The 25,869-nt window shown below is 41.2% G+C and overlaps 1 protein-coding gene across 6 annotated transcripts in view; it reads right to left on the minus strand.

The window, feature by feature from the left end:
• The window catches only part of rgs3b (regulator of G protein signaling 3b), an 88,977-nt gene that overhangs the window by 58,160 nt on the left and 4,948 nt on the right, over window positions 1-25,869 (minus strand). For 3 of the 6 annotated variants that reach the window (XR_011984375.1, XM_072703537.1, XM_072703550.1), the window contains exons 3-11: window positions 25,173-25,324; window positions 21,237-21,287; window positions 20,712-20,770; window positions 20,357-20,451; window positions 18,944-19,012; window positions 18,598-18,658; window positions 18,103-18,193; window positions 10,195-10,262; window positions 331-412 (exon numbers count right to left, since the gene is read on the minus strand). Coding sequence is in view for 5 of the 6 variants with exons in the window: in XM_072703537.1 (XP_072559638.1) it covers window positions 331-412; window positions 10,195-10,262; window positions 18,103-18,193; window positions 18,598-18,658; window positions 18,944-19,012; window positions 20,357-20,451; window positions 20,712-20,770; window positions 21,237-21,287; window positions 25,173-25,324 (728 nt within the window). In the remaining variant the exon portion in view is untranslated. Of the gene's footprint in view, window positions 1-330; window positions 413-7,733; window positions 7,932-10,194; window positions 10,263-18,102; window positions 18,194-18,597; window positions 18,659-18,943; window positions 19,013-20,356; window positions 20,452-20,711; window positions 20,771-21,236; window positions 21,288-21,588; window positions 21,731-21,973; window positions 22,579-25,172; window positions 25,325-25,869 lie in introns of those variants that run through there. The other 3 variants (XM_072703541.1, XM_072703554.1, XM_072703552.1) reach the window with 3 other exon arrangements.

Here is a 25,869-nt window from a genome sequence, read left to right on the forward strand (position 1 = left end):
CAACCAATCAGAGAAGAGCAACTTTATTGCCAGTGAGACGGACACTGGAAAGATGGATGCTGAAGCTCCAAGTTGGTCACATGATCTGCTGCTAACATTCTGATTGGAAGATCTCAAAAAGTTGCCCACTGAGGTCAGTATTGTCCAAAGAGAAATGTGTTGCCCATTCTCAAAGGGAAAGTGCCCGAGCCACGTCGCTCAGCAACACTGCCGTGCAGGCAACATTGCCTAAAAAGTTGCAACATGTATCATCACCTTCAGATCCATGTCTATGTGTGTGTGTGTGTGTGTGCATTTGTACACAGAAAAACTCCAAAGACTGGTTCTTGCCTGGGTCCACAGCTTGAACTCTCACAGGAGAGTCAGAACAAATGGTGAAGCCATAGCCGTCCTTCCCTCTCAGGATGGTCACCTGAAATTCACACCATAGCATCAGCCATGAAGGAAGAAACCCACCAGCACTCACCAAAGACCTGTTCATCAAAATCTGAAGCAGTTTAAACAGTTTAAACAAGGCTTTCCTGGATGGACAAGGCATTCTAGTATCATAGACAGAGGCATATCCAGGACACTTTAACAAACAGTGGGATTCTATGACAATTTGCCTTGCCTTTCAACTCATGTAAAATGCAGTCAAGAAGGTAAACACAAATCCTATCCCATACCAAAACCAATGGGACATGTGGTCTTGGATATTGCCAACCTGACCTTTGACCTCACACACTGGAGGTTAGCCAAGCTTTCAAAATTGCTCCCTCTTCCTGATATAGTACACTATGTAATGAATTAATTATAAAATGCTATGCGGTGCACTATAAAATCCCCATAATGTACTGAAAATTGCATGCATGGTTTCCCCCAATTCTGGCAGAATAAATTTCCATGACTTTTCCAAAACTTTTCCAGTACCATAAGAAAATTTTCCAAAACCCACAAGTTTGTAAAACTAAAGTAGATAGAACAGTATTTATATAAGGTAGTTAACTATTGACTTCTGCTCGTACATTTCCGAAGCGGGAAACAAAAATGAACAAGGTTAGTTTCCAAAACTTTTCCTCTCTATCCAAGAATTCCAAAACTAATCCAGGGCCTGGAAAAAATATTTCAAAATTCCAAAACTTTTCCAAGTTTTCCATGGCCGCGGGTACCCTGTGCATGGTACGGATGATGTACACTCCCATGGTCTATGTATACCATAATGCAATACATAGGAAGGAAATTTTGTATAAAAGTATAAGCACATATTTTTTTTAGAAATGTGATACTGAGATAAGTTTAAACAATAACTTGATAATATTAAAAATGAAATCATTCAAAAAATATTTTTTAAATAAATTACAGATACACACATCCATGTTGTCCCTGTATTTTTCTATTTTTCAATGTCAGCTGTCAAAGGTTCTTGGGATACCAACATGGAGCATCTTGGAATGTTGTCTTGTTTCACTGACTCATTCCTTACACAGTGAACTACATAACCTTTATTATACAGGAAATAGACAATGAGTTCAGGAGTGAAAGGCAATACCTAGAAATTTCACTCAGCATTCAATGAGCTCAGGTTACCGATTAAAGCATAAAGATGTGAAGTTAATCCACCGCTCAGTTTGAGATGTTTGAGAAATGCAAGGAATGTAATCCATCACATAATGAAACAGTATACAGAATTATTTTTTAAATATGAACTTAACTTTCTTCTTTTACAAGAATTGTAGCACTAACCTGCATCTCTTAAAAGTCAGAAAGAATGAGATTAATGTATGAATACTAAGTCATATTGACAGCTTAAGGTGGAATTTGGGAAATAGCTCCAGAACTGCCTGGACGTGGTGGTGAATTAGCTCTGCGGAGAAGGTTACTGGCTGCAGTCTACCCTGCGTTACACATCCACCCAAGTGCAGAATTAGCAACAAACATCATCAGTGATCCCATCACACACAGTGACCACTTGTTCCAGAAACAAACTTCTAGAAGCTGGTACTGGTCTCTAAGAACCAGAAGAATCTGGCACCTAAGCGGCTCTTTCCCCAGGGCTGCTCACCACATCCTCAAATACATCACCATCACCACCATCAGACTTCCATATACCAACATGACACCAATAAAACAAAATCTAAGCTGTACTGATTTACTGCAACAAATTATTTAGCTATTTTTTGCTATAAGTCACCCATACAGAGGATCATCTCACTGCCAACCAACACAGTTTCTCTAGCTGTGCCAGTGTCACCCCACTTTCCGCTTACTCAGCTGTCTGTCGTCTCTGTGTCTCATGTCCTTACTATACGCACCGCCACTGTGCAGGAACTGCAGTACCTTCTTACACAGCATCGGATGAATTTCTTAGACATTCATTACACTTGCAGAATAATGGTGATTCTAAACCAACAAATAACCAACTGCTCAAGGGAGTCCAAGTACGAGAAATAACTGTGCACAAAGGCTGTAAACACCAAGGGGAAGTTCTCAAAGAATCACATTTTCTCGTCCTCTAGGGCAAAGCACAAGACCCTGGCATCACACTGAAAAAACAACCCTGCAACCTTAAACCTTACAAAATGGCAGCAGTATATAGCATAAGCAGAGGCCACATGAGCAAAAAAAACATCAATCCGTTTGCATTACTGCTCATGATTTCAGCCCAAACAGTGTCAAAGGGGCGTTTATGTCATACAGCCACTATTTAGCTGAATATGACATGCTTCAACAGCCTGACAACACACATTTCATCCTGCCAGCACTGCCGGCATGTTCCATTCTGCTCTGAAGACATGAGAAACGGAAGCCAGGATTCCATATCACCAGCTGGGGGTAAAAAAAAAGGAACTGTGTGCGTGTGTGTGTGAGAAAGAGAGAGGACACACTGAGCTAAGGATCAGCTTCAGTCTGTGCTGTATGTGTGAGAAAGAGAGAGGACACACTGAGCTAAGGATCAGCTTCAGTCTGTGCTGTATGTGTGAGAAAGAGAGAGGACACACTGAGCTAAGGATCAGCTTCAGTCTGTGCTGTATGTGTGAGAAAGAGAGAGGACACACTGAGCTAAGGATCAGCTTCAGTCTGTGCTGTATGTGTGAGAAAGAGAGAGGACACACTGAGCTAAGGATCAGCTTCAGTCTGTGCTGTATGTGTGAGAAAGAGAGAGGGCACACTGAGCTAAGGATCAGCTTCAGTCTGTGCTGTATGTGTGAGAAAGAGAGAGGACACACTGAGCTAAGGATCAGCTTCAGTCTGTGCTGTGTGTGTGAGAACGAGAGAGGGCACACTGAGCTAAGGATCAGCTTCAGTCTGTGCTGTGTGTGTGAGAAAGAGAGAGGACACACTGAGCTAAGGATCAGCTTCAGTCTGTGCTGTGTGTCTGAGAAAGAGAGAGGACACACTGAGCTAAGGATCAGCTTCAGTCTGTGCTGTGTGTGTGAGAAAGAGAGAGGACACACTGAGCTAAGGATCAGCTTCAGTCTGTGCTGTGTGTGTGAGAAAGAGAAAGGGCACACTGAGCTAAGGATCAGCTTCAGTCTGTGCTGTATGTGTGAGAAAGAGAGAGGACACACTGAGCTAAGGATCAGCTTCAGTCTGTGCTGTGTGTGTGAGAACGAGAGAGGGCACACTGAGCTAAGGATCAGCTTCAGTCTGTGCTGTATGTGTGAGAAAGAGAGAGGACACACTGAGCTAAGGATCAGCTTCAGTCTGTGCTGTGTGTGAGAAAGAGAGAGGGCACACTGAGCTAAGGATCAGCTTCAGTCTGTGCTGTGTGTGAGAAAGAGAGAGGGCACACTGAGCTAAGGATCAGCTTCAGTCTGTGCTGTATGTGTGAGAAAGAGAGAGGGCACACTGAGCTAAGGATCAGCTTCAGTCTGTGCTGTGTGTGTGAGAAAGAGAGAGGACACACTGAGCTAAGGATCAGCTTCAGTCTGTACTGTGTGTGTGAGAAAGAGAGAGGGCACACAGAGCTAAGGATCAGCTTCAGTCTGTGCTATGTGTGTGAGAAAGAGAGAGGGCACACTGAGCTAAGGATCAGCTTCAGTCTGTGCTGTATGTGTGAGAAAGATGAGAGGGCACACTGAGCTAAGGATCAGCTTCAGTCTGTGCTGTGTGTGTGAGAAAGAGAGAGGGCACACTGAGGTAAGGATCAGCTTCAGTCTGTGCTGTGTGTGTGAGAAAGAGAGAGGGCACACTGAGCTAAGGATCAGCTTCAGTCTGTGCTGTGTGTGAGAAAGAGAGAGGGCACACTGAGGTAAGGATCAGCTTCAGTCTGTGCTGTGTTTCAAGTGAATCTGCCAGAGAATATTGGGAATAGAGGCTGACTTCCCACCACTTATACTGGTCCTTACTGATACACCAAGCAGAAGCACGAACTGGCTCTCGTTTTTAATTTTGGCCGCATTAAACACAGATAACTGAAGTTCTCAGATGGAGCCGGAATCACACACTCTCTTCCTTTCCTGTCTCTGTCCCTCTTTCACTCATTTTCTGCCTGCACCCACTGCAGCAATACTCATCCACCGTTAAGAGGTCTGGCCCTCTGTCCTGTTAGTTTCAGTCAGATCACTTCACTTTCTATGCCAAATTACAGCACTAGCAGAGTGAATACATTAGAGAGTGACCTATGGGATCCTGGATAAAGATGAATTTGACAGGAAGACTTGACTCTTCATACAAGCACGATCCCCACAGGCTTAAATCCCTACATGTTCAAGGGAATGCAATTCATACGTCTGCAAGCTGTGCAGTATTTGCCGTATTAACTGCACATATTAAACTCAAAATGTGATTCATTCAAAACTACGGGAAGAAGAAACAGATTCCAAACAAGCTAATTTCACGAGGAACTCTTTGTTCGCACCAGAGAATGTTTTATTACTTGTCTTAATGTTCACCATAAAAGTTTCATGCAAGATAAGAGAAAAAAAAAACAACAAATCAAAGTTGTTTTGGTGTCATACACCAAGTAATAATTGCTGAACATGAATGTCAAGGAATAAGCATGTTGCAGACTCAACCGTGACCAAGAGATATGTTTTTAATGACTGGCATCAAAAATACTATTTATGGGAATGAAGTCACCTGAAGATAATGTTTGAGATGCTTATCATTTAAAAATCAGCTAATTAACTTTTTTGATTTTGATAAAAAAAATCAATGGTAGAACAACAGGAGTACACATGTGCACGACAGTGAAATGAGGATAGTACACATGTGCATGACAGTGAAATGAGGATAGTACACAGGTGCATGACAGTGAAACGAGGATAGTACACATGTGCACGACAGTGAAATGAGGATAGTACACATGTGCATGACAGTGAAATGAGGATAGTACACATGTGCATGACAGTGAAATGAGGATAGTACACATGTGCACGACAGTGAAATGAGGATAGTACACATGTGCACGACAGTGAAATGAGGATAGTACACATGTGCATGACAGTGAAATGAGGATAGTACACATGTGCATGACAGTGAAATGAGGATAGTACACATGTGCATGACAGTGAAATGAGGATAGTACACATGTGCACGACAGTGAAACGAGGATAGTACACGTGCACGACAGTGAAATGAGGATAGTACACATGTGCACGACAGTGAAATGAGGATAGTACACATGTGCACGACAGTGAAATGAGGATAGTACACATGTGCATGACAGTGAAATGAGGATAGTACACATGTGCATGACAGTGAAATGAGGATAGTACACATGTGCACGACAGTGAAATGAGGATAGTACACATGTGCACGACAGTGAAATGAGGATAGTACACATGTGCATGACAGTGAAATGAGGATAGTACACATGTGCACGACAGTGAAATGAGGATAGTACACATGTGCATGACAGTGAAATGAGGATAGTACACATGTGCATGACAGTGAAATGAGGATAGTACACATGTGCATGACAGTGAAATGAGGATAGTACACATGTGCATGACAGTGAAATGAGGATAGTACACATGTGCACGACAGTGAAACGAGGATAGTACACGTGCACGACAGTGAAATGAGGATAGTACACATGTGCATGACAGTGAAATGAGGATAGTACACAGGTGCATGACAGTGAAACGAGGATAGTACACATGTGCACGACAGTGAAATGAGGATAGTACACATGTGCATGACAGTGAAATGAGGATAGTACACATGTGCATGACAGTGAAATGAGGATAGTACACATGTGCACGACAGTGAAATGAGGATAGTACACATGTGCATGACAGTGAAATGAGGATAGTACACATGTGCATGACAGTGAAATGAGGATAGTACACATGTGCATGACAGTGAAATGAGGATAGTACACATGTGCATGACAGTGAAATGAGGATAGTACACATGTGCACGACAGTGAAACGAGGATAGTACACGTGCACGACAGTGAAATGAGGATAGTACACATGTGCACGACAGTGAAATGAGGATAGTACACATGTGCACGACAGTGAAATGAGGATAGTACACATGTGCATGACAGTGAAATGAGGATAGTACACATGTGCATGACAGTGAAATGAGGATAGTACACATGTGCACGACAGTGAAATGAGGATAGTACACATGTGCACGACAGTGAAATGAGGATAGTACACATGTGCATGACAGTGAAATGAGGATAGTACACATGTGCACGACAGTGAAATGAGGATAGTACACATGTGCATGACAGTGAAATGAGGATAGTACACATGTGCATGACAGTGAAATGAGGATAGTACACATGTGCATGACAGTGAAATGAGGATAGTACACATGTGCATGACAGTGAAATGAGGATAGTACACATGTGCACGACAGTGAAACGAGGATAGTACACGTGCACGACAGTGAAATGAGGATAGTACACATGTGCACGACAGTGAAATGAGGATAGTACACATGTGCACGACAGTGAAATGAGGATAGTACACATGTGCACGACAGTGAAATGAGGATAGTACACATGTGCATGACAGTGAAATGAGGATAGTACACATGTGCACGACAGTGAAATGAGGATAGTACACATGTGCATGACAGTGAAATGAGGATAGTACACATGTGCACGACAGTGAAATGAGGATAGTACACATGTGCACGACAGTGAAATGAGGATAGTACACATGTGCACGACAGTGAAATGAGGATAGTACACATGTGCACGACAGTGAAATGAGGATAGTACACATGTGCACGACAGTGAAATGAGGATAGTACACATGTGCACGACAGTGAAATGAGGATAGTACACATGTGCACGACAGTGAAATGAGGATAGTACACATGTGCACGACAGTGAAATGAGGATAGTACACATGTGCATGACAGTGAAATGAGGATAGTACACATGTGCACGACAGTGAAATGAGGATAGTACACATGTGCATGACAGTGAAATGAGGATAGTACACATGTGCATGACAGTGAAATGAGGATAGTACACAAGGTGCAGACATTAACCTTAATCTGAATGACAGAAAAACGTATAACAATGAAAAGTACATTTTAAGCAGCAGGCACATAGCGTAATACATTTGAATATCAAATAGCACATACACAGTTTAAGCAACACCCAACACCCACACAACTACTTCGTTAACCACTGCAAGTCAATTTACCATAGTGAATATTCTGCTGAGCACCAAGAGCACCAGCACCCTAGACCCCCACTTAAATACCCGAGCCTGGTCCCAGGCAGCATGTTCTACCCATATAACATCCTCTGCAAGGGGCCAGTGCGCCGTGTCACAGACCTGAGGCAGCATGCGCTCGATGCAGACCCTGCACAGCCCATGGATGGTATGCAGGGTCCCAGTCCTAGGCATGTACGAGCGTGGCATGTAGCATGCAAGCGTGGGCCACGCGGTGTGTCCAGATGCTCAGAGAGCTCGCATTTGCGGGACAAGCCAGGTTGTCTTAGCCTCTCTCAGCTGCAAGCCTACTGGACTTGGCATGCCCGCTCATGGGAACTCGGCATAGCAGAAGAATGACAGGAAGCGACCTTTCACCTCCCCAACCCCTGGTCGCTCTGTGTGCCTGCATTTGATAAGCCAGCAGGCTTCCTGACAGCTCACTGCAGGACTGGGAGAGAGATTGCCTAGACTGGATTTACATTCCACACCACGAAAATTCCCATAAACACACTAGTACATAACATCACTCCACCCCCCTCCCCCTCACTTCTAGGAATGTTTTTCCCCCACCTTTCACATATTATTTTTCAGTTCACTAGCCCTATCAGCTGATGTTCATGTGGCAATGTTCTCTTCACTGCAAATCCAAGGATTTCCATCTTCATACCAACATCAGAGCAAAACTGTTGTAAAAAGCATGGCGTTTCTATTCTCAGTCGCCTACAGAAAAAATAATGAGTGCATTTAGTCAGAAGAACACACTGAAAAGAAACACAGAAAGCAAAAAAAGAATAAAAAAGCCCAAAGACACTGACACAATAACTATTTTAGAGGGGCCGAGGAGACCATTAAACCCTTCCGACACGGACTGCCAAATTCTAGGGCAACCTGCGCTTGCTTTTCTTTGGAAACGGACCACTGTCTATTATACGGACAAGTGAACGGCACCCCTTATTCCACAAAGTCTGACAACTGCAAGCGGCTTCCTTCTGAGGGAGCAATCAAAGACAAGCTCCAGTAGGCTTGGCTCGTCAGTCCAGGCCAGGGGATAAGTGTAAACCTCAGTGAGCCGCTGACAGCAATGAAAAGAAAACTTCTCCAAATGAAGGGATCACGCCAGACCTTTTGTTTTCGATTAAAATGGTGGGGGAAACAGCATGTTAAGGCTTATGACTGGTATATTTAATGAAACCTATGTCCTGCAAATCTACATTATAAAGATTTTTCCACGGGAATCAAGAGTGTATTTTTTACCTTATTTTCTGCTTCTATTCACTATTCTGTAAGTGTACACTTGTTCCAGCAGAAATCATACTAGCATGCCCCATACTGCTCTGCTGTCTTTAGCCAAATCCAAGATCCGTTCTGCATCATGTCGATTCTGTGGACCCGAGAAGCTCCCATACCATCGCAGTAGAGTCTAACAGGGCCAAGACTGCACTGTCTGAGGGGGCAATAATGATGCTGAGAATACAGTTATATGTGGAATGGTACCAGGTGCCGTAAGATAGAGATTAACATCATTCAAGCCCTTTACAATCACTTTAATTTTGTGATAGATGATTCTCTCAAATTGTCCCGAATATCTGACCAAGTCCATTTATTAATCAGACACAGGTAACACTAACACCAGTTGGCAAATGGTATGTGTGTAAAAACAGAATATCGCACGTCTCCTTTATTCCATTTGACTGCTGTAACAAAATGCACCCCTCACCTCAAGCTCCTTATCATATATCATATCAGTTGCACCCAAAGTCCCGCCGGCAGTGATAACTCCAAATGAGGAAGGAAGGATACGAGTAATGACTGTACTTCGTTCAACAGGCTTCCAGGGCTGCTATAACAGTGGGAAGCATGAAACTAACAAAGTGCTTAGACCACTGTATCCCAATCCATTCCTCGGGGACCCCAGACAGTCCACATTTTTGCTCTCTCCCAGCTCCCAGTAGGGAGCAAAAATGTGGACTGTCTGACAGGGAGTTTGGAGGGAGCAAAAACATGGATTGTCTGAGGGTCCCCAAGAACAGGGTTGGGAAACACTGTCTTAGGGTGAAGTGGAATAAATCAGAGACGGATTACTTTGCAGCCAGACTTCCTATTCCCACCTCAGTGTTGGCGCTTTTCCTACTTCCCATCTTTGTCTACCATAACTTCAATCTCAGAAACCTCAAGGTCAGAAAGGGGGATAGTGTTATATCACAACGAGCAGAAGTTGGTTTAAGCAAAGTTTCACCTTCCCCATATGACCATGCGGTTGTATCTCTAGGCGTGACCTGCTTTGACTGGACTGGAGGACTTTGAATACCTAGAGGAGGCCACTGATTTTCATGCAATTTCATTCCTCCAAGTTGGAGGTCAAAAACCAAGGGTTGAGCACTGCACAGGCTTCACTAAAAATTTTCCCTAAAACATTTTTTGCAAACAATCAGAAAAGTTAAGGAAAATGTATTTACGAGAAAGCGAATCCAGCCCCAGCTCAAAGCTCACTGGGTACACTCAGCTCACCCATTAAGCAGCCAGTCAACTCAGCAATAAAGCCTCACAGATGCAGTGAGAGGACATGCAGCTGGTCACTCACCGCTGTGCACTGCATGCTCTCCTGGCTCGTCGTCTCGGGGGGAGCATCACTGCTTGACAAAGCACTGCCTGAAAAACAGCCAAAAGTGCCACAGGCTGAAGTGTTGCCTTTTGAAAACATCCCTTTGTACCAAAAGGGGCCAGTTTTGTTTTCCTCACTAAGAAATGAACACAAAATACTAATAAAACGGAATCAGTTATACTGTTACTCAAAAGTGCAACAGTAGCCTTCCCAGGATCATACAGAGTGTTCTAGAAACAGGGCTCTGAGAAACTAAGCCTACAGGTCAAGAAAAGCCTTCTCACACTCCATTACTCCCACCCATCTACAAGCTTCTGCAAGGTTACCATAGAGACTACTACTCTCCCGGGCAACCATGTCTTTTCAACATCCCTCAAAGACACTATTCAACTGGGACACAATACTGCTGGCTTCTCCCTCAAAATCTACAGAGCATCGTGTCAGAAACACCTTCCTCCTCCCATTTACCGGCTCAGACACTAAATACATGTCCATTCTAATTGACTCTCTCTCGATGAAACTGAAATTAGTATTACAAATTGACATGCTAACTTTGCAGAGTGCAGTCTTAGGGAGTCACTCAGACTTCCACTGATCTCTCAAAAACTGTCATCAACAACTGTTATGAAAACAGGAGAATATAAAATTGGCCAAAGTTTGCATATTAGATTTTATAAGATCTCCCAACACAATATTTAGTCAACTGATTTTAATAAACACACACTCATTTTACATACACACACATATGCATACAGGTATCTATATCTTTGTGGGGATTTTCCATTAATTTCCGTGGACAAAAGCCTAATACCAACTATACCAACCTTAATGCTTACCCAACCCATACCTTTATTTTAAGTAAACAAGCAAAATACAAGACTTTTGGCATTTTCACTTTTTTGATTGTATTCACATAATGATACACATACACCTTATGAGGAAGAGCTTTTAAAAGCATTGAACACTGGAACATATAATAAAAATGGCATCATTTGTCTTTTAAGCTTTGCAAACAAAAATTGTACAGGGCAGATATGACATTTATAACAAATAAGTTAAATGACTTGAAATAAACAGTTGGTGTGACTTCCCGATTCATACCACCTGCCCAATTAGTAGCACCTGTCCGATTTGTACCACCTGTCCGATTTGTACCTCGCATATACACCATTTCACTACAGGATGAGTCAGCCGTGGATGAGTCGCACATGCACCAGCGTTGAAAGCCAAATACAAAAACAACCAAAATCTAACTAAAACTAAAGAATTACTAAAACTGAACACTAAACAAAAGCAAAGCCAAATACAAAAGCAACCAAAATCTAACTAAAACTAAAGAATTACTAAAACTGAAAACTAAACAAAAGCAAAGCCAAATACAAAAGCAACCAAAATCTAACTAAAACTAAAGAATTACTAAAACTGAAAACTAAACAAAAGCAAAGCCAAATACAAAAGCAACCAAAATCTAACTAAAACTAAAGAATTACTAAAACTGAAAACTAAACAAAAGCAAAGCCAAATACAAAAGCAACCAAAATCTAACTAAAACTAAATAATTACTAAAACTGAAAACTAAACAAAAGCAAAGCCAAATACAAAAGCAACCAAAATCTAACTAAAACTAAAGAATACTAAAACTGAAAACTAAACAAAAGCAAAGCCAAATACAAAAGCAACCAAAATCTAACTAAAACTAAAGAATACTAAAACTGAAAACTAAACAAAAGCAAAGCCAAATACAAAAGCAACCAAAATCTAACTAAAACTAAAGAATTACTAAAACTGAACACTAAACAAAAGCAAAGTCAAATACAAAAGTAACCAAAATCTAACTAAAACTAAAGAATTACTAAAATTGAACACTAAACAAAAGCAAAGCCAAAAACAAAAAAACATACATGTCCAGTTCCTGAGGGGCTTTGCCAGTGTCAATACAGACAATTAAAGGGTAATCAGCCATTTTATAAAAATGTATGCAAATACATGAGATGGGGCTTAACTTTCTATAACTCGTAAGAGTACAGGTTTGGCAGATGGTCTAAAGTCCTTTATTACTGGAATAGTTTAATACTTTAATAGTTCAAGACGGATGACTCAGATCATAAGTACATGTGCAACTCAAATCCACGGCTGACTCAGATTTTGCAGTGACACACCGCATCACATTTTCTGGCACTGCCCGATCTGTTCTTCCTGCCATTTTACGGCAAGCCATACTGTCTACATCTTTTTAGGTTCCTTAATAAACTTAACAGAACATTTATGAATTAACAATCTTATACAGCCAGAAGTTTTACATGATTAGAAACCACACATACAAAACATAATAATACTCTTTATAAAAGGGCAGTTTTCCATTAATATGATTATTACAAGGGAGGCAAAATTATATAGTTCTGGTTGCTTTATTATCATTGGGAATTTTAAATCAGATTTATATAATCTGTGAGGTCTATTTGGTAAACTGAAAGGGGGGAGGTTAGATTTATTATATTTACATTTTTGAATGTAGAATTTAGCTAAAATGACAATTAAATTAATCTAAAAAACCATGGCTGCATTTTCCTTGTTGCCGTCAAAAATTCCAAAACAGACATCCTTGCAAGAAAACTGAAAGTTACTAAACATATCAATTTGTATCATATCAAGCACGTCAGAGCACAATAACTGTGCACCTGGTTCACAGTCCCGCTTACATAAAGAGCAACTGGTGGCAAGATTGTTTCTACTTTTAGAAACTGCTTCGATGGGTAAATCTTATGAATTGATTAAAATGTAGCTTCCTTGAGACCACACCTTCCAGGGTATGTTTCCCCAATTGCCTACATTTACAACAAACTAAGCCAGATAACTTGTCGCAATGAAGGTAGTCTGGGCTAAGTGGACGAAGATGAAGTCCATTTGATCTGGGGTACCTTAAATCTGACAAGTTATCCAGCTAAGTAAGAAAATCAGATGACTGAGTCGTGATACAGGCCCCTGGTGTTAATGATTCCACTGACTGAAAAAATTTCCGCTCATCACTCTGCTTGTCTAGTTCAAGTTTTTGGTTCACCACTATTATCTAAATATCCCATATCTGAAATGTTAGTTTATGTTGCCATCAGCTGAAACTGCTGCTATCCAGAGACATGTTATTTTGGTATACGAAGGTTCACTCTGTATTGAATTATGAAGTTGGGGGCATTTAGCATTTGTTTCAGGCACATTTATATCACTGCATCAGTGGGATCAGAAAAAAATTGGACAAAACAGCATACATTTCTCTAGATGTTTGTCCTCTTGGCATAATCTACTGACTTTGCTGCTGCATAGATAGTGGCAGCCATCAGCGACATACATGGTCACCCCATCATGACTGGGGTACCTAAGAAGACCAATAAACATCCACTCAGACGCAAGTGCAGGTGCAATGCAGAACTTTTATTTAACAGACAGAGAACACAAACAATCCAAAATTAGTATATCTGGCAGAAAATCCCATTCTGGGCTGGTGGAGATTGCTCATGAGCCTTCGGTAAAATGAATCTGATGTTGTGAAAAGAAATATTAATGGTCTCAAGTTCAGTCGTGAAAATGTCATGAAACAAAGTGGTATGCAGTGACATGTAAGCAAAGCAATTTTAAGTGACCAAGAAAAGCCTTTTCTCACCAAAGCACTCACAACCAAACACCCACAACATGGAAAGAAGGTCTACTGGGCATTCAGACTCATTTTAAAAAGCAAGTACAAACAACTCCAGCAAATGAGGCTTCTCTCTGCCTCAAGCCAGTCAGTTAAATCAAGTGAAATGAAGAATGTTGCCTTGCATGTTTACTGAGGAAAAAGCAAAGCATTTATCTTAAAAAAATAGGGATTTCCCCTCTCAAGCATCCTGAATTCTCACAGGAAATCAGGAGTGAGAGACACAAAAATATTAATATTTATTCATATTCTATGACTGTGTATTATGTGATGCCCAACGTTATTGATATTCATATAAAGGCAATATTTTTTGCAGATTTTATTTTTGTAAAAATATGTAGGTAAGACAGACAGACAAGCCAGACAGATTTCTCCTTGGAAATTCACACTTCACATTTTGGCTAGAATTATATTGCCAAAGCACAATTTATTGTGGACAGTTACACCATACTTACTTCATCCAAAGGTAGAATATTCAGAAAATATCACACCTTCAAAAGCAGTGCAAATTAAAAATTACACACAAAAAGTGGTGCTACTTTATTTTTAATCGGAAAATTATTATAAATAACCAAAAATAAATTATGCAACAAGTAGCTATTCATTACTTAATGTTCATGACATGATTTTACAACTACAGCTACATCCATCCATCCATCCATTTTCTCCCGCTTATCCGAGGTCGGGTCGCGGGGGCAGCAGTCTCAGCAGGGACCCTAAAGAGGAAACTCATTTCGGCCGCTTGCACTCGCGATCTCGTCCTTTCGGTCACTACCCACAGCTCATGACCATAGATGAGGGTAGGACCGTAGATCGACTGGTAAATCGAGAGCTTTGCCTTTTGGCTCAGCTCCTTCTTTACCATGACAGACCGATGCAGCGCCCGCATCACTGCTGACGCCGCACCGATCCGCCTGTCGATCTCCCGCTCCATCGTCCCCCCACTCGTGAACAAGACCCCGAGATACTTAAACTTCTCCACTTGGGGGAGGACCCAATACCCGATGTCGATCATCAAACTGCGGCCTAGGGTGTCCTGGTGCCAAGTGCACATATCCTTATGTCTGAACATGGTGTTCATTATGGACAATCCATGACGAGCACAGAAGATCAACAACAAAACACCGCTCGGGTTCAGATCGGGGGGGGCGTTCCTCCCAATCACGCCACTCCAGGTCTCACTGTCATTGGCCACGTGGGCATTGAAGTCCCCCAGTAGAACAAGAGAGTCCCCAGGAGGAGTGCTCTCCAGCACCCCTTCCAGGGACTCTAAAGAGGGTGGGTATTCTGAACTGCAGTTTGGTGCATAAGCACAAACAACAGTCAGGATCCGTCCCCCCACCCGAAGGCGAAGGTAGGCTACCCTCTCGTCCACTGCAGTAAACCCCAATGTACAGGCGCCCAGCCAGGGGGCAATAAGTATTCCCACCCCCACTTGGCGCCTCTCCCCGTGAGCAACTCCGTAGTTAAACCTAGTTAAATTAGTCCTGCAACCCCCTGCGAGGAGACTGGTTCCAGAGCTCAAGCCATGCGTCAAGGTGAGCCTGACTATGTCTAGCTGGAACTTCACAACCTCGCACACCAGCTCAGGCTCCATCCCCATCAGAGAGGTGACATTCCATGTCCCAAGAGCTAGCTTCTGCAGCCGAGGATCGGACCACCAAGGTCCCCGCCTTCGGCCACTGCCCAGCTCACATCGCCCAGCTATGGGTGGTGAGCCCATTGGAGGGGGGACCCACATGCCTTGTTCGGGCTGTACCCGACCAGGCCCCATGAGTATAGGCCTGGCCACCTGGCGCTCACCATCAAGCCCCACCCCCAGGCCTGGCTCCAGGGGGGGGCCCCAGTGACCCACGTCCGAACAAGGGAAACCGTGATTCCATCGTTTTATACATCATTAGGGGTCTTATGAGCCGCACTTCGTCTGGTTCCTCACCCCGGACCTGTTTGCCTTGGGTGACCCTACCAGGGGCATAAAGGCACCACGGTAAGCTATAAATTTGCCTAAAGTTATTGTGTTGGCATGTTTGAAACCTATGAGTAGACTTAACTTCAGTAAAACAGTGCCATACTGATATTCTTAAAAAAGGGAGAGGTACAGATGAAACAGGCCTTCTGCTGGATGTCAGTCAGTTCAACGGATTCAACACACACACAATATCTGATACATTTTCCTTTCTGTTAGATAATGTGAACTTTGTTGATCCCATAGGGAAACTCTTCTAAGAGTTAAATTCAAAAGATCTGTTTTGATCTACTGTCACGGCCATAAATTGCCAACCTAAAACTCAAATTCGAAACAATGCTCAAAAATCGCAAATCGTTACAGCAAATCGTTTTTATGAATTGGTCAAGTTTCAACACTGCTCTACAAACAGAAAATTTGTAGTAACTGTAGGCTGTTCTTCAGATGAAATCTATACTTTGGCCAGAACCCTAACTCAAGCTATGCTGCAACAACATCATCCATCCAGCCACCCATCTATCTTATAGCCACAGACTAGGCTTGTGCCGGTATTCGGTAATGCGATAAATCGCGGTAATGAATATGCACGATATTGTTATCGCGGGCACTTCAAAATACCGTGAAAAATAATAGATCCGAATTTATATTTTTAGAACGCGCATTAGCTTATTTCCATCAACCGCTTGAAGAAACACTGCGTATATGCTGCGCAGAACTGATGCGCACTCTGATGTAAACAATCCCCACATGTAGAAGCACTGTGTGCACGCAGTGCGCGCCGCCGCTGCCACCGCACTCTAATCCTCACACGAAGAAGAAGCATGGCGGAAGGAGAAACGCTGCCGACAATTTATCCCCCTTCAAAAAGGGTAAAGTCAGAGGTTTGGAAATATTTTGGGTTCCAAAAAAATGCAGAGGGATTGCTGATCGAAGACGGTTTCCCTTTGTGTAAAACATGTGGACGGAAAGTGGCTGCTAAACACGGGAACACGTCTAACATGTTCGCTCATATTCGCGACAACCATCCACTGCAATTCAGGGAGATAAAGGTAAGACACTTCATTTCTCATGCTGAATACCACATAAAACAACTATTTGAAAGACAGGATGGCAAAATTACGTTAACTTATTTCCATTTGCTGCATGTTGCTTGCTTCCATGTAACGTTAGTTTAAGAGTTAGCATGAACTCCACTTGCTACACTTAAGTTTGCGTCTCGTATTTTAACAACAAAATACAATACTCAGCTAAAAGTAAGTTCTGTAATTAATAATGGAAGTTAGGCAGAATAATTTGATTTTAATTTAAAAAAGGAATGCAACACAATCATACATTTTCACACAGTGCGAGTAAACTTGATGTTTACATGTTTACAAGAGAGTACAAGTAAAGTGCAAAACTTAAGCTCATCATCGTGTGTTTTCTATTACTAAAATATAGTATGAAATGACAGATGCATTTAGTTGAAAGTTGGAACTTGGGTTATTTTTAATCTAAAAAAAAAAAAACGAAAATTTACTTTGCTTGTAATTAGGGGTGGAGCCGAACCCGAATACGGTATTCGGAAAGGCACAAATAATGTGTTTTTTACGAATACTTATTTCGAACAAATACTTAAAAAAATATTTGTATTCGGGAACAAGAAAAACTTTATATCAAAAAGCTGCGTTTCCTCTTGAGACCGCAGTGCATGCCCGGATGAGTGAGTGAGTTCAGGAGTCGGGGGGGGGGGGGGGGGGTTGTAAAAGAGGTGACTGACACAGGCTGCTCCACACAGTAACAGAGAAGGCTCGGCTGAGCGAAAAAAGACTTAACTATCACTATTTCTTAAATCTATTTAAAAACATATAACAAATGTTGTTCTTTTGCAGTTTGCACATTCACTTTGATATAATTGCTCAAGTTTACTTTTATATTGTGTATTGTTTTATTTATATTTATTTGTATTTAAATGTTTGAAGTACTTTTAGTTAATTAAAAAGTTATTAAAGTTACTAAGTTGATGAAACTGAAGTTTTTTGTGTTTTTTTACCTGTTTCTCTTGTAAAATTACAATATCGTGATAATACCGTATACCGTGATAAAAGCTCAATCAATTAATCGCAGCATGAAAATGTGATACCGGCACATGCCTACCACAGACCCTGGTCAGCATCACAGGGTAAGTAACATCTTAATCCATTTCCACCAGCAACATCATAAACACTCATTCTGAGCATTCTTCAGCACTCACCATGTTTGGGTTTGAGACGTCGTGAGGCCACTTTCAGATGCTTGGTCTTACCGAGGTCTTCATTTAGTAGGAAGTACCAGCCACTGATTTCCTATGACACAGAAGCAAAGAAAATCATCTGGAATGGACTGTCATTAGCTATCCACACTCAAATGTCTGTGTGCTTGTGCTTGCAATCATCTGTGCATTATGTCAAGTCAAATGGGCTTTAGTTATACTACACATGATGGGTACAGATGCTCCTCAACTTGAAAAATAATTATTGTAACTAACTAAATACATGCACAAAAAGTAGAAGTTTATCTGATGAAACGCCATATGAGACGTGTTTATGCTCGGGATCGCTGCTGAGACTGGAAGCGCGGCAGGGTGCTGTCATCTCCCAGCATCAGCAGAGAGTATTTTACAGCATATCGCTAGCAGGTTTGTATTTACCACATCGTGGGGACTAAATGGGCGCACCTCAGCTCTGGCTGTCAGCTAAGAAATGCTCACCTTGGCCAGTGTGGTAAGGGAGCGGATACCAAAACTCATACAGCCCAGGATCTCATTTTTCCTAAAGCGAGAAAAAAAAACATACAGAAATACACAGCAGCAAAAAAACATTCCGTAATAGTTTTTTTTTGGCAGTAGCTTCTAAACATTCACCTACTTGAACAGAATGTCTTTTATTTGGGCATATAGAGAGTTACAGTAAATCTACATGCCATATTTTTCAATATGATGCGAGTGAAAGAGTGAAAACACCTTCTTTATTATGCATGCATTCAAAATCAATGTACATAAAATATTTTCTTTACCTTGTATATACAATGTATGGCTACAACGCAATATTAATTACCTCAAGCTTTTATTATGATTCCACACAGAGACCATGAGCCTCTTCTCATTCTCCTCAGCCCCTACAGTGCTGCAAACAGCATAAATGTGAGACAGGGACTGCCTGCAAAGCCAAGCACAAAGCCACATGCTGCTTCTCCTGTCCCAGGGCAGCAGGAGACGGCTTTCAAGGTCAAACACAGAGCACACTCCAGTGTGATCTGCTAGACATTTACCAAATCAATTACGTTAGGAGCCAAGGTCAAACACAGAGCACACTCCAGTGTGATCTGCTACACATTTACCAAATCATTTACGTTAGGAGCCAAGGTCAAACACAGAGCACACTCCAGTGTGATCTGCTACACATTTACCAAATCATTTAGGTTAGGAGCCAAGGTCAAACACAGAGCACACTCCAGTGTGATCTGCTACACATTTACCAAATCATTTACGTTAGGAGCCAAGGTCAAACACAGAGCACACTCCAGTGTGATCTGCTAGACCAGGGGTAGCCAATCTTATCCACCAAGGGCCGGTGTGTATGCAGGTTTTTGGGATAACCCAGGTGTGAGGACTCTTTCAGCCAATCAGTCCTCTAATTAGTAGTCTAATTAGGGAGTTGCAGCGAAAACCCGCATACACACCGGCCCTTTGTGGATAAGATTGGCTACCCCAGTGCTAGACATTTACCAAATCAAAGCTCATGGGTACAAAAGAAGATCCATTTCATCTGAAAACCATTAAAGTCCACACTGCAATTCTATTACATACAACCTCTCAAAAAACAAATCTTGGTAATTCATCAGTAGTGAAGCACCGTCCTCAAAGGACATAGAGGGGCAGAGATTAAATTATTATTGAGTATTAGAAGCAGCAGAAGGTCAGAAATTACCCAATTCTGGAAGCTATCATAATAAAAATCAATACAAGGGAATATTTGCCTTAACATGAAAAGGCCCAATCATTTTGTTCATTCCCATCACTTACAGCCCAAATATTACAAAAAGATTATTTAATAGCAGAGGAATTAAAAACCTGACTGTGTGTATACAGTACTGTGCAAAAGGATTAGACAGCCAAAGAAAAAGATGCTTAGATGGTCTTCATAGTGTAAAACTACGATGATATGTCTGTCAAAGTATGATAGCTTAGCCATTTCAAAACCTCTCCTAAAGTCACCACAATATTTGCAGCAACCATCCAGGACACCAATGCATTTTTTGATATTCTAATGTTAAATAGTATTTTTTTTTAGCAAATATACACTTACCACCCAGATAAATGGCCAACATTCTCTTTGACTGCCTAAGACTTCTGCAAAGTACTATATAACATACAAATTCTATTCCTATGGAACCAAATTTAATACATACGAATAATTCTCAGAAACATTGACTGTCATTACTGTCAAACAGAAGGGAAAAAAACTTACAAAACAAAAGTTTCATGGAAGACAGGATTCTTGCAGTCTAGTGCTGTTTTTGTTTTTTGCTGTTTACTGGAATCACTGTTTGGTACAATAGCCATCTGAGGAAACACATCGGGAAAACAAAACAAAAACAAAAAAATAAAACAAAAACCTTTAGAAAAAGCAAATTACAGGTAATGAGATCTTGGCATGGGACCAGCTAAACGTAACACAGCTTCAACATTTTTAACATTTTCCCTGACTTCTAAGGAGCCATGACTTCAGAATATATAAGTCCAAATCATAAAATGACATTTTTAAACCAAAAGTGCAGTTCCTTTATTATTATTGTTGTTGTTATTTTCAATCAGTTCTTTACCTTCACATATGAGTCACATGTTCGATACTCCTTTCCCAGCAGCCCCCTTGCCTCCATGACTGAGGATGAATAGATATTAATTACTAGAGATGCAGACACCAACAATCCTAGCACAAGCTAGTTGCAGGACTAATTTAACTAGGTTTAACAGACTAAATGCCTATAAGAGACCAACAGCAAAAACCTATTTTTTTCTGTATATGTACTGCCTGCGAACTAAAACTAAAACAGCAGCACAAACTTAGCTCAATCTTGTCAATTTCATTTTACTGTTGTGCTTTAAAAGCCATTGTTATTAACTTTATCTTGAAAGAAAAAGACAAAAAATGGTCAAATTAATTGCTTGAAGTTTAGTGCCACAAATCTCATGTTATTGGGATTACTCTAGAGAAGCAAAGAGCATCCGTTACACAGAACACTGCTGCCCCCTACTGCACCAGGGGGTGTACTGAAACTCTATGGCTTTAAGGGGACCAAATATTCAAGCATTCCCTGATAAATGTTAAATGATATCACTGTACTTACTGTGAATGTACAGCAGCCCATTGTCAGGTGTGATGGACAGTTTTAGCTGACCTATATACAAAGGAAAGAAGCATTTAGAATGTGCATTATTGTCCTTCTAAAAGTAAGGCTTCAGTCCTGTGTGGTTCATAGTGTGTACATATACAGTTGTGGTACTATTTTTAAACAGATCTAATTTCAACTGAATTAGGCTTAAACATGCAAAAAGTTACATGGAGATTAAAGAGATTATATCGATTGTTCAAACAAACCATTTCTAAAAACATTCTGACATAATGGAATTAAGCATGGAGCTGAAATATAGTCCTCAGTGGAACTTCTAACATCTCACACAAAATACACGTCATTTTACCAGCCTGCTTCAAGCACCATCCCAGGGACTCCTTGAAAATTATAAAATGATTTGTCACTGGGTCTCTCCATTTACCGCAGGTCCCGTCATGCTGTGTAAAACTTTGAAATATGAATTCTGAACAGAGGTGGACATTTCAGATCTAGAAAGTAAAAATCCAGGCCAAGATGTTATTTCAACCAACCAGTTGTGTATAAACAGTCACAGTTACAGTTACTGGATGGTTTCTGAAATGTACATTTCTGATTGTCACTGTGTATGAAAATTCATCTGAAGGAAGCATTTAGCACTAAAATACAGATTCCCACACACTTCTGTCAATAATTTCAATAACTCTATAGAACTCTCTATCAGTAGTGTCTGAAAACTCTTGAAATCACGATACCTTAGTCACTCCACCCTTCTTGACTGCTTCCCTAACCTGATACAGAGGTCCGGACTACCTGAGTAAAACATTAGCACCTTTCTGGTTTAGATACACTATATGTACAAAAGCATTGGGACACCAGGCCATTACAACCTACAGGAACTTTTATGACATTCCATTCTTAATCCATAGGCATATGGAGCAGGTCCCCCATTTGCAGCTATAACAGCTTCCACACTTCTCTTTGATTCAAGGCTTTCCACAAGTTTATGGAGTGTGTCTGTAGGAATTTTTGCCCATTCATCCAGAAGAATATTTGTCAGGTCAAGCACTGATGCTGGACATGAAGGTCTGCTCGCAATCTCCATTCAAGTTCATTCCAAAGGTTTTCGATGGGGTTGAGGTCAGGACTCTGTGCAGGCCAGTCAAGTTCTTCCACACCAAACTAACCCAATCATGTCATTATGGACCTTGCTTTGTGCTCTGGAACGCAGTCATGCTGAAACAGAAAAGGGTCTTCCCCAAACTGTTCCCACAAATTTGGAAGCATAGAATGGCCCAAAACAAAATCTTTGTCTGGATTTGTAGCTTCTGGACCTGAAATGCCCAACACTGTTTACAGTTATCTGTGGGCAAGAATTTGCGCAGAGTGCACCAATGTAGCAAAATGCTGGGATGCATCCTGGGCACTGAAATAAACATGCCTATCTCATCGTCTCTCTTTTTATCGGTGTTCTCAGGTAAACACTGAAATATTAATCAGGCTTCTCTCCAAGGCCATGATCACATCCTTGCACGCTCCTTTTGTACAAAACTGAATTATTAAAGCATTCTGAAATGAGGGACTGTTGATATGCAATGGTAATGAATATCACCTCCGACAGGCCACACAGCACCATAAGAGAACTACCCTTAAACTGCAGTGACATGCAGTGTATGTTCTGTCACATGAAAACCAAGAAGCCAATGAGAGTTTACAGGACCACCTTCCGTGGCAGAGAGTCCATCACTGACAGTGCATTTACTCCTCAGACTCACAAAAATGTATGAGCTAAATGAGTTAAATACATTAAAACACATTGGTCATAACACCTCACGCCTCTGAGATATATGACCAAATACACAGCTGGAAACTTATTTATCCATCAACATAAGGATCAGATATAAGACCCCCAATTCCCCAAACTCACCAAAGGTCTGTAAAAGGAAAGATGACTCCTGAAACTTGGTTGAGCAGTTGACCAAAGAGTTTCCGTGCACACCGGCAAAATCCATGATTGAGTCAAGCTCCCATAAAAGCCATCAGCTCAGAAACAAAATCCCACTCCTAATAACCTTAGAGTGAAAGCACAGGAAAAGAAGAACTGAAAATATAAAGGTTGGACACCCATAGGGGAAACTGAACCTTCCCTGAGTTAAGTAGCAAGGAAATGTGTCCAAGTCTATTCAGAAGTAGGGAGAAAAAAGAACAGAGCAAACAGCCAGTTAATGTAGTCAATTTCCAACCGCCTTTTCACTTTGAATAGAGTAGTGGACTGCATTCTGATTGGTCAAGACCCCAGTTTGAATGGGCAGCGATGGAGGCGGGGGAGACATCCACCTGCTGTTCTGTGACAACACTCCCTACCACTGAGACTGCCCCGCACACACCATGTGCCAGACACAAAACGTGAAATGGAATCAGACCTGTGGTCCCTGATGGTGACAGCATTCAATAGCTTCACCGCTTCTGTTTAGAGCATATGGCACGTTCCACTGTTCCTCATAGCCTCAGAACCTGAACTGGCTGGAGCATCCTGATTCAATTGGCACTATTCTGTTCAGACTTGATTCCTGACTGATGACAATATGAAACAGGCATTATACTGAAAAAACGGCGCCAAATGGATTTTCTGTTATTGCCATTAATACATTAAGTTAAGTTTATTTCTACTTACAAAACAGCCAGCCAAACAACACTGTAGAAGTATATAACAATATTTACTACAGGAGGAAATTATTCTGTGAATGGCAAGATAATTTTGAGGAACTGTGACAAGATATGAAACAATTATCTTGCAAATGCTATATTTTTGCTTTAATGGCTGTTCTCTATTAATACGAACACCACAAATAAAATACACAAGTATAAAACTGTACCCAAATACAGCTCTTTGATTCTAAGTACTCCACACCTCCTAAAATAATCTATTTTCCCCACTAGAGACTTAACTAAGTTCTGAAACACAACAGTTAAATTGAAGGCAGCTCAATGCATTAATGCACAACCAATACATAAATCAAAATCACATTTAAAGCCCATTCCATAATATGGAAAAAAATACTAAACGTGAAAGTTTTAGCTATAGTATATTTTAAATATACACCACCATTAGACGTAGTAGGATTTTCAAAACATCAATCCATTCTGTTGGTAGCAAATATATTTGAAAAGTCCTTAAAATGCTTTCAATGACCGTTGGTAGACCTTGACCCTTATATGTAACCTATTATATACAAATACGGAAACAATCACAGTTAAGCCTTAAGGGAGTCACTTCTACTACAATGAACTGATAAGATCAAAGAGCCACCTTGGAAAACACTAAAACGAAACACAGCCTTTAACTGAACCCCAGCATGGAGACCTTGCGCATCACCTCTCCAATTACAGGACTTGTGCAAATCGTTAGACAAATAATTATTCCCGAAATCCTGTGAGAAGCTCTGAAAACTTCTTGAGTCGTTATGAAGTGAAGATACTGAACAAATGCTTGCAACAATGTCATAGTTATATTGGCATACCTGTGCAGAAGAGAAATATAGAGGCGAAATAACAAGTACTGCCTAGCTATGCCTGCATCTTGAATGTAATCAGTATGTTTCCACAAAGGGTTGAGGAACACAGTAAGCTTACAGTCCTGATTTGTCATGGATCTTATATATGCCTTCACAGGACCCGGCATATTTTACATTAAAAGGTGTACAAGAGAAAAGAAACTTAGTACACATGCCTTTATAGACACAGTAAATACAAAGAGTTGATTAGAAACTCTTAAATGACCCTTTCTACATGAGAGAGATACCCGAGGAACTGTGCTACAAACTATTCCTCCATATATTATTTTGAATTCAACATGCAGAACACAAATATGGGTGCTACAAATGATTGTTAAAACTTCAAACCGTTCAAGGCTTTTAATTAAAGCATGTTTAAACAAACCGACATGAATCTCACCTCTGCCTCTGAGTCCGGAGGGGTGGATCTTCCTCCTCTTAAGAGCTGTAGCCTTGGACTGTTTTCTCAGGGAGGTCCTGACTACCGCCATCTTAACCACCGCCCCCGGATCACTATAGGCAACGGCTGTCTCCCAACCTGCCGGCCCACGGCTGGAAAGAGTTAAATAAGTGTTATTTCTTCTACTCAGGGGGGGGGGCTAAATCATCAGGGCTGGGGGTTTCCTCCTGCAGTTACCCTAGGCAGTTGGGCAAATGGGTGACTCTTAATTACCCGTCGTGTATGTGCCCTTTAATGGATGGGCATCCCATCCAGGGTGCCCCCCTGCTTATGCCCTGAGACAGACTACATTCCCCTGTATTGGATAAGGGGTGGGGGGTGGATGAAAAAAGTCAATAAATTGTAATCATTTATTGGAAATAATTTCTTAATTTCAAATCATCAAACACTAGTTTTTCATAAATAAATTTTTGTTTTTTGTAGCCCTTGTTTGAAGTTGGCTAGCATTTGTAAAATAATAATGCACAATAATATATTTACATGTCAAGGAGTCATTTGTTTAGTCTCAGGCTTGATTAATGAAGTAGTCTTGGCCCCTAGCTTGGAAATCAGTTTGTAAGATGGGGTCCCCAACCTAATCCTACAATAGAAACCCTCAGCTCAAGTTCTCCTCAGACAATGCTGTCCCCACATGGAA

This window comes from Paramormyrops kingsleyae, chromosome 2 (genome assembly GCF_048594095.1).
Source record: "Paramormyrops kingsleyae isolate MSU_618 chromosome 2, PKINGS_0.4, whole genome shotgun sequence".
In the NCBI taxonomy this organism is placed as follows: Eukaryota; Metazoa; Chordata; class Actinopteri; order Osteoglossiformes; family Mormyridae; genus Paramormyrops; species Paramormyrops kingsleyae.